Genomic DNA, 12,190 nt, shown 5'->3' on the forward strand with positions numbered 1-12,190 from the left:
ATATATATATATAAAGATCTAGGAATTTTAAAAGTGATCCCTGCTCCTTTTGCTTTGTCCTCTATGAAGCATAGAGCCCAGTGTCCTGGCCACCTTAAGGAACTGGGCCAGGTCTTACAGTCGGCCTGTCTGTATGCTGAGTTTTATTGCCTTTTCCTGACTTTCTACCCATTCTGACTTCTGTGTTCTCTACCTTTATTTCTGTGGAAGGCCTCTGAATCCTTTTAGAAACCTTATACAGACAAACTTGGGAAAGTGTGACAAAGCGCTTAGACAAAGTACTGAACATGTCAGTTATTTTTCTTTTCTTTCCTTTTGTTTTCTTGAGGAGGGTTAAGTTTGACTCTTTGTATAAACCAAAAGTTTTCTAATTGTGGTACAATATATATAACATAAAATTGTCCAATTTTAACCATTTTTAATGATACAATTCAGTGGCATTATGTCCTTTATAGGGTTATGCCATCATCACCACCATCCAGAACTTTTTCATCTTCCTACGTTGATACTCTGTCCCCATTAAATAGTAACTCCCTACTCCCCCTCTTCTCGGCTTGGGGCATCTACCATGCTGTTTTTAGTCCTGCATTTAACTACTCTGGATTCCTCCTGTAAGTGGAATCATACAATAGCTGTCCTTTTGTGACAAGCCCAGCAGTCTTTAGTTTCCTTTTTAAGGAATTACCCTAAGGAAAGATGAAAATTAAAATTAAGTGCATGTTATGAGCCTTACCTCTAAATTTTGTTTTTTGGGAATACTTTACCCTCATCATACTTTGCTTACTTTCTTACCTTTCGATAGTTGCTGTTCTCTCTTTGGGTCACTGTTTTGGAGTGAAATTTATCCCTTGTTCTCCATTTCTTTTGTCGTTGAAAATTCAGGACTTTGCTTCTAACTGGTTTTTTTGGCTTTTATCTCTTCTAAACCAGTCCATGCTTTGTTTTTCTCCCAGAATGAACTTTCTAAAATGTAAGTCTGATCGGTCGTTCTTTTATTCATAATTCTGTTTTCTCCATTGCTTACAGGATAGAGGCCACAGCCTCCTTAGTAGCAGAGATCTTTCCTCTCTTTCATTCTCATCTCCAAGACATCCTCAACTAAAACAACCTGCAGTTCCTGAAAAACAGTTTCTTATATCTTCAATTTCTTTTTTTTAAATTCTTTTATATGTTTGTTTATTTTTGAGAAAGAGAGAGAGAGAGAGCAGGGGAGGGGCAGAGAGAGAGGGAGACACAGATCTGAAGCAGGCTCCAGGCTCTGAGCTGTCAGCACAGAGCCCGAGCGGGGCTCGAACTCCCGAACCGTGAGATCATGACCTGAGCCGAAGTTGGACACTTAACTGACTGAGCGACCCAGGCACCCCCTTATATCTTCAATTTCTAATAAGAGGTCCCTTCCTGTGGAAAGAATTCCCAGACCTACGTGGGTAGGGTTAGCACTTTTCTCCTTTGGGAAAGGAGAATGCCAAGAATTCTGGCTCAAGAGTTGTATCATTATTTTATGTTACTAAGAAAATGTTGATGTTTAAATGATGACACAATTCTTGTCATTTAACTTTTTATTTTATATAAACTGAAAGAGCTCTGTTGGAACCCTTTAGACACAGAAGTGGCATACCACTGTGAGGCACTATCATGTTCAGAGACATTAAATCCCAAATCCAGAGATGTTGATATGTGAATAAATGTGTATCTCAGAACTGATGAAATATAGTATCTCTCTTAGCCAAATGTGATTGTTATTAATGGTCTCTACTACATTCCTAAAAGCTCTTCACATGTCAGGAAATGTGACTGTGTTCATCTTAAATTCTTAAAGGCTGTGCATTTAGAAAGCACATAACTGGTGTTCAATGAATGTTGTAGAGGACCTCTACATTCTTATGGAGTTGGCTTAATATTGGCTATTTCATATATCATGCATAGTTTCTAGAAGGAAAAACATCCTAACAGCTGCCAAATCTTTGTTTAACCTAGCCTGATAAAATCACAAAATTAGTCCCTTTACTAAGAGTCTGCGTTTACTCTAGAATAGGAATTAGAATAATAGAATAGTAGAGTTGGAAAGAATCTCAGAGACAACTAATCTAGCCTGTACTTTTTATACATCAGGAAAACTTGTCCTACCACTTTTATTTATCAAAAGCATGCACGCCTGTTAATTAGAACTTCTGACTAGTGAGTGTGGGCCAAGGGGACATAATTACCTCCAAAAGCAGAGAAATTTGACATTAAAAATGTTAAATTTACATAAAGTGAAATGGACTTTTGTGTATATATCTGTGCACATGCATAGATGTACACACATGTATATATTTATGCATACAGGTACATAATATGTATAGACATATACATATCTATCACATGTATAGATTTATGTAACCGTCACCAGAATCGCAATCTGTACATTTGACACAGTGAGACCGAGGCTGTGTGGCTTTGAAATCCAGGTCTCTTTATTCTTCACTAAGTGTTTCCTCCATTATTTCATATTTGCTTCCTTCCTCGTAAAATAGTCTCTGGTCCATTCAAGCTGGACTCTTCATCATTCTCTATCATTCCATGTACCTATCTTCTTCTGGGACCTTTCTTTAGGATAAAACTTCTACTTAAAATACCCTCTACTCTCAGAAAAAAAACAAAGACTTGTTTAAGTCCTACCTACTCTTTCTTCACTTAATCAAGTTATACTTCCATGAAGCTTTCTGATTACCCTTAATAGTCGCTCCCTTTTCTAAACTCTTGTAACATATACTGTATATGAGCTTGCATTTAATTTATCTTTTAATGTATTTACATTCTCCTTCCTATATACTGCAAATGGAGATTTTATCTTTTACCTCTTGTACCTCCAACTTCATTTTTATTTACTGAACATTTGTAGAATTGAAGATTTCTTTTTTTTTTTTGGCGGGGGTAATCTTCCAGGTATTTCCCTCAGTCCTCCAACTGTGGCAATGTTCTGTCTTCTTTATACCATTCTGTAGTTTTAGCGGCTCAATTAGAAGGCTCCTCTTTTGACCTTGGCCATGGCTGCCATGTTTAAAAGAAAAATCACCAGCTGAAGCATGGTGTCTTTGCAGGCCATTAGTCATTTTGGGCTCTCTGTGTCTGAACCCTCTTGCTGTGTTTTGGCAATTCCCTATGTTATACTTCTGCCTACCGCCTTCCTTCCACAGTAAAAGCTGAGAATATCAGATCCTAATTTTCCCATCCTCCTGTGAAGCTAGGACCCACCTGTGAATCAGGAGCTAAAGGTTCAAAGAAGAAAGGGTAGCACAGAATTTGTTCTGGTCGTGTTGGTTGGCAGTCGTGACATCTGTTTTCTAAGGGTGGCATGGAGTAGTGATGGAGGCAGCCGTGGAACCTGTGGTCTCCTGTGTTGAGTTGCAACATTCATGTTGTTTTCACTGTGGAGCTTTTGTGGCATGATTTTGACTGTGGGTCTGGAGGCCTGATTTTTCACGTTTGGCAATAGCTCCTCTGTGCATTTCTTTTCTACTTATAACCAGCCAAGACTGGTTTCTTTTGTCAACAACTAAGAATTTTGCCTGGTATGGTGTCATACAGCCTGGACGTAGAGGCCTACAATGGGTTCTTGTCTTGGCTCTGTCCCAAAATGTCTGACCTTGGATGAATCACTTAAATATTTAGATTCATCATTTTTAAAATGGGTATTTTCAAGGTCTTTTCATCTCTAAGTTCTATTATTTTTGCTTCTGCTAATTGACTGGTGGGACGCTAATGTGATCATCATTGGCTGCCAAACCCATCAGCGGGTACCACCAAATTCTGTTCACATTTATTTCAGTATGGTACTGGTCTTTTCTATTCCAGTAATTCCTGGGTTCTTGTGCCTGTATTTAACCCTATTGGTTAGCTAGTGTTTACTGGTACTGTGCGCGCTTGCATCTTGACAGGTGTAAAAATGTTCTTTGTTCTCTGTTTAGTGATCTGATTGAAGGGGAAAAATGCTTTAGGCACCAGTAGGTTTCGAGGTTTCTGTGGTAATGTTGATTCAGACGAGAGCTCCTTAGTGTAGAGCTGAAATTCAAAGTCATAAATTGTAAAAATTACATTTTAATGCAGTACTGTTGGCTGAGAGATTCAAGATTTAAAGAGACCAGCCTTTTAATAGTTTTTTACATGTGCACACTGGAACAACTAATGTGAAATAGTTTTTCAGGAAAGCTAACAAATGCGTTCTAAGTGCCACATCAGTGTAGGGTTATAGCCATTGGCTCTGCAATTGTCTTTTGAAAAAATGGGAGAAGAGGGAGAAGGCACTTAGAGGTCATCCACATTCAAACCTAGCTTCAGAAGGAAAGAATCTTTTCGTGGCTTTCTGACCCCTAGTCTCTGTCCTTTCCAGACACCACATGAAAATAAAACGCGATTAACATTAATTTTGTCTTCTGTCTTATCTTAGCAAATGCACATGATTTTATGGTTTCATTTGTCACCACGGCAAAAACTGATAATACTTTAAAATTTGCTTTCTTTTATGTTTTATTTATTTTTGAGAGAGAGGGAGAGAGAGAGGCAGAATACAAGCAGGGGAGGGGCAGAGAGAAAGAGGGAGACATAGGATCCGAAGCAGGCTCCAGGCTCTGAGCTGTTAGCTTAGAGACCAACATGGGCCTTGAAGTCATGAACTGTGAAGATTATGACCTGAACTGAAGTCAGATGCTCAGCCGACTGGACCACCCAGGAGCCCTAATACTTTTTTATTTGGTCATACTCGTCTTAGAAGCAGCAGTGGACACTGGGCTGCAGTGAGGATGATGGAGATTTTGTTGGGAGAGCGTCTTTTATTGCATCATCTAGGGAAAAGGTGGATGGAGTTTTATTAATCAGACATTCAGATTCAGATTGCACAAACATTTATTGAATGCCAGATGGGTTAGGGACTATCACCTATGCGGCAATGGTGTGGCAATGGTAAGTTTTCAAGTTAGTGCCCACATTGTGCCAATTGCTGTGGAATTACTATAAACCTTTAAACACTCCTACAGCGGTCTTCAGATTTAGCCAGGGAAATGTCTTAAAAATTAACACACATGGAACAAGTCTAAAATAGTTAGGGGTCAAACTCTGCAATATTAACTCTAAAAATGCGGCAGAAGTTTAGATACAGAGTAATGTGGGCTGGAGGGCCTGAGAATACCACGTGGTAGAGTCAGAACTTGAGGGGTGTGCTTGTAAGATTTTTTTTAAGTTTATTTATTTATTTAAAGACAGAGCATGTGTGACTAGGGGAGGGGCAGAGAGAGAGGGAGACAGAGAATCCTGATGGAGGGCTCAGACTCATGAACCGTGAGATCATGACCTGAGCTGAAGCAGACCCTTAATTGACTGAGCCACCCAGGTGCCCCGTGCTTATAAGATTTTGAGAGGACAGCAGGACAGAGGAGGGAGAACTGTTCAGGGAAAGTGGCACATCATATTCAAAGAAAGAGTGGAAGGGAAGGTGAGTGTGGTATATGCATGTGCAGTGGAGAGAAGGAAATTACCGGACTAAGATTGGGGTTACCGAGTCCTATGTATAAGCAGACACTGAGGGTAGTGCTAGAGTAAAGGTTGAAGAGTTTGTACTCGAAATAGCCCATAAAAAGGTATGACAAACAAATGTTTTAAAGCATATTACAAAAGATTGTTTTGTATATCATCCTACATTCTCCTTTCCATTTTTTTTTTCCCCAGACTCCCTCGAGCCCACTTATCAGCAGCTTCAGAAAATGAAACTGGACAAGAGCCCCTTTGTGGTCGTATCTGTGGTTGGGCAGGAACTCCTGACAGCTGGCCATCATGGCGCCTCTGTGGTTGTCTTAGAAGCTGCTCTCAAGATTGGCACCTGCAGCCTCAAACTGAGAGGTTCGGTTTTCTCTGCCCTGAGCAGTGCTTACTGGTCTCTTGGAAACACAGAGAAGAGTACTGGATACATGCAGCAGGACTTGGATGTAGCCAAGACCTTAGGTAGGGTATGCTTCTGTCTTTTATTTCAGTACAGAAAGGAAATAAAGAAAACTGATTAGCCTGACATGGATAGGGATACCACATGCAATGAAAAGTGAGTGCGTCTCTAGAACATTCTGTGTTTTAGAGTGCTTAGGTCTCCAGCGCTTTTCTTATAACAAGATACCAAGGCTCCCCAAAGGCCAAGATATGTGGATTAACATATTCATTGCCCTCTTCAGAGATTTGGGCTCACAGATTTAATATCCCAAATGATAGTATTGATGGGTGAATCTTTCATCTTAATTTTAATTTTTGCCTCCCTTAGGAGGCGTCAGCATTTTGTCAGAGGCAGTAGTACAGTGCACTGGTTAGGAGTGGGGCCTCTGGAGCCAGACTGCTGAGTTTAGCACCTTGGCTCTGCCGCTTACTAGCCATATGACCTTCTGCAAGTTGCCTCAGCTGTCTGTGCTACCATTTCCTCATTTGTAAAATGCATGTGGCTTATGATTACGGTTGTTGTCACAGCAATTATTCAGTGACTTGCAGGGTTGCAGTAAGAGCAGAGACACGGTAATTCTGCCATCAGCATACTTGCAAAGAAGCAACACATCGTAGTAGGTTTGTAGTTAAATCACTGAATCAACAAGCTGATGGTTGTTCAGATCCAGAGGTCATTAGCAGAGCATTGAGCTGACTCCTAACAGCTGGTTTGTGTCAAGTTCTTTATCCTCTCATTTCTAGGACCCCTACATCCCTGACTGTAGTTGTATGTTATAACAACAGTTACTGTCCAGAGATTCGAGTTCTAGGACCATAACTTACTACATAGAGTCTTGGAGAAGAAGCAAGTACTTTTCTAAAAGAAGGGAAGTGAAATCTTAGCTAGTAAATCTATGGTTCTTAAATTAATATGGGCATTACAAATTATAATTAACACTATAACTTAGAGAAATTTTATCTTTTTTTAAAATCCAACCCAGGTGACCAGACAGGAGAATGCCGAGCTCATGGGAATCTGGGCTCTGCATTCTTCTCCAAAGGAAATTATCGGGAGGCTCTCACTAACCACAGGCACCAGTTGGTGCTCGCCATGAAACTCAAGGATCGAGAGGTAGGAAGTTTACCTGCAGACCTTATACATTTTTTTGGAAACATGGAGTCTTTTTTTGCCGTTCAAAATGTTTTAGGCACCCTAAAATGTTGCTTTTAGAAGTTGATGATCATTGACTCTTTCATCACCAATCAGGTATTGAATGTCTACCACATATAGACCTTAAGGGTACAGAGATGGATAAGACTTGGCCCCTGACTTCAGGATCTAACAGCCTGCATTGTCAGATACATTGCTCTTATTCAATTCAGATATGAAAGGAAGAGACCTATGTAAAATTAACAAAAAATGTATCTTCATGATATATCCGTTAAGTTAAAGAAACACACATTTGCTTTATTTGAGATGGGGTATTTTTACTGCAAGCTCTTCATGTTGTGTCTTTGATGGACTTTTAACTCAGGTGGTAGAAGCATAGTAAGTCTGATTGAGAGACATGAATTATAATGATAAAGAATACTGTCTATCTTTATTAGAGAAACGGAATGTAATCTTCTCAGAGAGTTGGTATCCAGTAGATGCAGCATGATGAGAAAGTGCCTGCCAAGTGGAGAGAGGGTAGGGTTTGGAGCGAACTGTTCTGGTACTTCCTGGCTCAGAGATCTTGGGGAAATTATTCCTTAATTCCTCTTTGCCTCTGTTTTCTTATTTAGAAAATAATGATTGTATTTATCCCATATGCAACTGTGATAGGATTATAAATAATATATATATGTAAAGTGCCTAACATGGTACTTGGAATTCCATAAATGGTAGCTTCTATACTATAATATTATTAACAAGAGGAGGGTAATAGGAGAGGTAATAACAAATTTATGAATCAATCTATGTGTTGGGAAGTATATTTAGTTATTATATTTAGTTATCTTAGAATTTCACTGTGGGACATTATAGAGATTAATTATATTATTTAAATGACTCAGCATCTTCAAGTCTCTAGAACACGGTCAGTCACTAGGAGCGAACTGGGGAAGAAAAAAAACCTTTGTTTCAGTGGTGTGCTGGAATCTCCCCTTGGGAATGGGAGAGACTTCCATAAAGTCTCTCTCATCCATGGATGTCAGAAAAAAGCCTTTGAAAGCTGCCAAAATATATCATTCAAGGGAGATGGACTTCAGGTGATTTTATTCTCAAAATAATACTAAAGACTTTTCTCTTTGTTTATTTACTCTTAGTTTACAAACAGTTCTTAAAAGCCAGATAATCTGACTTTTCCATGTTAAGGGAATGAAAAGAGGGATCGGACTTCTAGATGCAGATATACTGGTGGCATTAAGTGAGAGCCAGGTTTAAGAACTAAACCAGCATAGCTGTCTAAATAGGGCCATTTAGTGAAGGCTCGCATGTCTATAAATATGTCAAAAGCTGCATTTGTACTCTATTGTCCTGACCTTTGGGATGCATATATATTAGCCCAATTACTGAATTGGGTCCAAAGACTTGTAATTAGGGCATAGGATTATCATAGGTATTAAAAAGGAGAAGTGAAAATTTTCTGGCTTCCCTCTTCTTAATAGTGTAATTTTCTATAGCCTGTGTTATCTGGGTTTTATAAACCTTTGCTGTATAATAATAAGAAATCATTAAATTATAAGCATGGAAGGGACCTTGAGATAATACTAGAACCAGTTGCCTCCCCAAATCTTCCCATCTTCAAATTTCTGCCTGCCACAGCCACTCCATCTCCCCCTCTTTTGGCCTCTACTTCACCACCACACTAGTTCACAAACCTGCCTTTTGGGAAACCCTTCTTATGTATAAGTAAGACTGATTTTATCCCCTCTGGGACTAGACAGAGAATGTTCAGCCATAATTAATGGCCTGTGGCCTCTCCTTTTCCAAGCTGAAAATCCCATTAATTTTATTTTTTTCCCATTAATTTTCTCTTCAAAGTTTCTCATTATCAAAACTGGAATAATTTTTACACCCCCCTCCTGACTATTTCATTTTCACTGTTGCCCATTCTGGTTGCCGGTTAGCATCGGCCACAGGGGAAGCCTTGTTTTGGGATGTTCTATCTAGCCCATGCCCCTGCTCTGTATTGCCAAAGCGTATTTATCTGATTTCTAGACTCACCTGTAGAATTCCTCTTTTCTCTCACGGTGTCTCTTCTGTTGTGTTTGCCCCTGGAATCCTAGGGTACCATTCATTTTCTTGAAAATTTAATGCTTTTTTCTTACCTTGTCCCTTAATTTTTAAGGTTGCAGTTGAGTGCTGCTGCTTCTCTGCCTGCATTAAACTGGGAATCTTCATTCCCACATCCCTGAAACCAGCCAATGGTTTTTAAGACTGGAGTTACTAGAACTTAAAGGAACATACAAAGAAATTATTGCAGTAATGCGTATTTCATTCAGTTTCAAAGTTTTAGTTGGCCAGTCTTCTGTGATGTAATTCAGTGAAGTGTGATGCCTGCTCGCAAAGCACCTAACATGCGTAGAGCACTGTGCTGAGGGTTCTGGGTCTAGACAATGGGTGTGGGGGTCTCTCCTCTTGAAGGGCTGATGTTTTCTTTGAGACAGAACTTGAATATAACAAAAGTATTATTAATACAGTGCTTGAGCAATAAATAATGAGCATTCTCTTTAATCGCTGCCAAGGTTCTCGAATTCCAGAGGAGACAGAGACTCCCAGGTATAGACCTGGGCGAGCTTTGTGAAACAGGTGGAACTCAAGTTGGCCCCTGAGTGAGATGCAGAAATTGGCGTGCGGGGTTCTAAAACCTGGTCACCATATCAGTCATGAGGGATAAGATAGTTCATACCATTAACAAAGGTCTGATACTATTTTGTACCATCCTGTTTGTTTTAGTCACAGACTCCTAGTTTTTTAAAAAAATAATAGTTATTAATTTCACCCAGTTATATAAAAAATTCATGAAAATAACCAGCCATAAACCTACCATCCTTTCAATATTTTGGGTATAATCTTTTAGCAAATATGCACATGTAATTGTTTATTCAGAGAAAAATTGAAATCCTACTATGATACTTTTATAACTTGTTTTTTTGTTAATTTTTTCCACTTAATTTTTTACCTTTCTGCATTGTTTATTTATTTTTAATTAAAAAAAATGTTCATCTCATTTATTTTTGAGAGAGAGAGAGAGAGAGAGCAAGCAGGGGAGGGGCAGTGAGAGAGGGAGACAGAGGATCCAAAGCAGGCTCTGAGCTGCCGTTGCAGAGCCTGATGCAGGACTTGAACTTACAAACTGTGAGATCATGACCTGAGCCAAAGTTGGACGCTTAACCAACTGAACCACCCAGAAGCCCCCATTTCTGCATTTTATGAAATTTCTACTGAAGTCGTATGGTTTTATCACAAATTATTTCATCTCTACCCCTTTTGTTATATATTTAGTTTCAAAATTTTTGGTATTATAAAATCTGGAAAAACATCTTTGTAGATAAATCTTTGAACATATTTCTCATCATTTCCTTTGGCTAAATTATTAAAAGTGGGCTTGCTTGGGAAAATCGTATTAAGGCTTCTGATACTTAATGTTAAATAGCTCTCAGAAAGGCTATATCTGTTTTCCGTCCTACCAGCAATGTATCAGAGGTTCTATTTCCCTGCACTGGCCAACACTTGGAATTACTAACTAATAAATAACTTAAACTAAAATGTCAGCTTGATAAGTAAAACCAAAAAGTGGTATATTGATTGCTGTTTTACTTTGCATTTCTTTAATTGCTATTGGGGCTGACTATTTTTTTTTTAACGTTTATTTATTATTATTGAGAGAGAGAGAGACACAGAGTGTGAGCCGTGGGAGGGGTAGAGAGAGGGGGAGAACAGAATCTGAAGTAGGCTCCAGACTCTGAGCTGTCCACACAGAGCCCGATGTGGGGCTTGAACTCACAAACTGCGAGATCATGACCTGAGCTGAAGTTGGTCGCCTAACCAACTGAGCCACCCAGGTGCCCCTGGGGCTGACTATTTTTAAAAATTTCTTTTACAAAAAGCTTGAATACTCATCCTTTTTTTCCTGTTGTGATATTTGATGATTTTATTTTTTATGTTTTTTTTTTTGATGTTGGTTATTTAATATTGATCTGATACTAGGCCTTGCAGTATCAGCCCAGTGAGCTGTTGGACAATTTGTGTTCTAATGCACAGTTTTAATTATTGTTGCTTTATTGCACATTTTATATCTGCTATAAGCTTCATGACATTATTCTTTTAAAAAAAAATCTAGAATATTCTTATCTTCCCTCAGTACCCCCAAATGAACTTTAAAATCACTTTGTTGAATTTTGGAGACTCTTCCATTGGTATTTTTGTTGGAATTGTATGAAATTTACATATTAATCATGGATAAATTGATGTCCTTTCAATAGTTGGTCTTCTGTTCAGGAGCCTGGTCTGCTCTTGCATTTCACCTTGTATGCCCTTCAGCGATCGATACTTTTAGGGAGAGTTTTTCCATATTTATTTATTTTTATTTGAATATAGTTGACACACAATGTTACATTAATTTCAGGTGTACAACATAGTGATTTTACAAGTTTATGTATTATGTTCTGCTCACCACAAGTGTAGCTACCATCTGTCACTACACAACACTATTACAATATCATTGACTATATTCCCTATGGCTGTGAAGTTTATTCCTGCAACTTCTCATTCCGTAACCGGAAGCCTGTATCTCCCACTCCTTTGACTCATTTTCCCTATCCATCCCCTCCCTTCTGGCATCCATCAGTTTGTTCTTTGTATTTTTAGTTCTGATTCTGCTTTTTGTTTGTTTACTCATTTGTTTTTTTAGATTCCACATATGAGTGAAATCATATGGTAATTGTCTTTCTCAGTCTGACTTATTTCACTTAGCATAATACATTCTAGCTCCATCCATGTTGTTGCAGATGGCATGGTCTCATCTTTTTTTTTAGGGCTACATAAAAACAAAGCTGGAGATATCGCAATTCAGATTATAAGATATACTACAAAGCTGTAGTAATCAAAATAGTATGGTACTGGCACACAACAGACACATAGATCAGTGGAACAGAATATAGAACCCAGAAATAACCCCACATTTATATGGTCAATTAAAGTATGACAAAGGAGGCAAGAATATGAAATGGGGAAAAGACAGTCTCTTCAGTAAATGATGTTGGGAAA

General features: G+C 38.7%; 1 protein-coding gene across 4 annotated transcripts in view; it reads left to right on the forward strand.

Annotated features, from left to right (window-relative positions):
• The window catches only part of TTC28 (tetratricopeptide repeat domain 28), a 630,964-nt gene that overhangs the window by 324,549 nt on the left and 294,225 nt on the right, over positions 1 to 12,190 (forward strand). For all 4 annotated transcript variants that reach the window (XM_078435589.2, XM_078435590.2, XM_078435591.2 and 1 more), the window contains 2 exons: positions 5,704 to 5,976; positions 6,939 to 7,069. In XM_078435589.2, coding sequence (XP_078291715.1) covers positions 5,704 to 5,976; positions 6,939 to 7,069 — 404 coding nt within the window. The remainder of the gene's footprint in view (positions 1 to 5,703; positions 5,977 to 6,938; positions 7,070 to 12,190) is intronic.

This window comes from Panthera onca, chromosome D3 (assembly GCF_046562875.1).
Source record: "Panthera onca isolate mPanOnc1 chromosome D3, mPanOnc1 haplotype 2, whole genome shotgun sequence".
Taxonomy (NCBI): Eukaryota; Metazoa; Chordata; class Mammalia; order Carnivora; family Felidae; genus Panthera; species Panthera onca.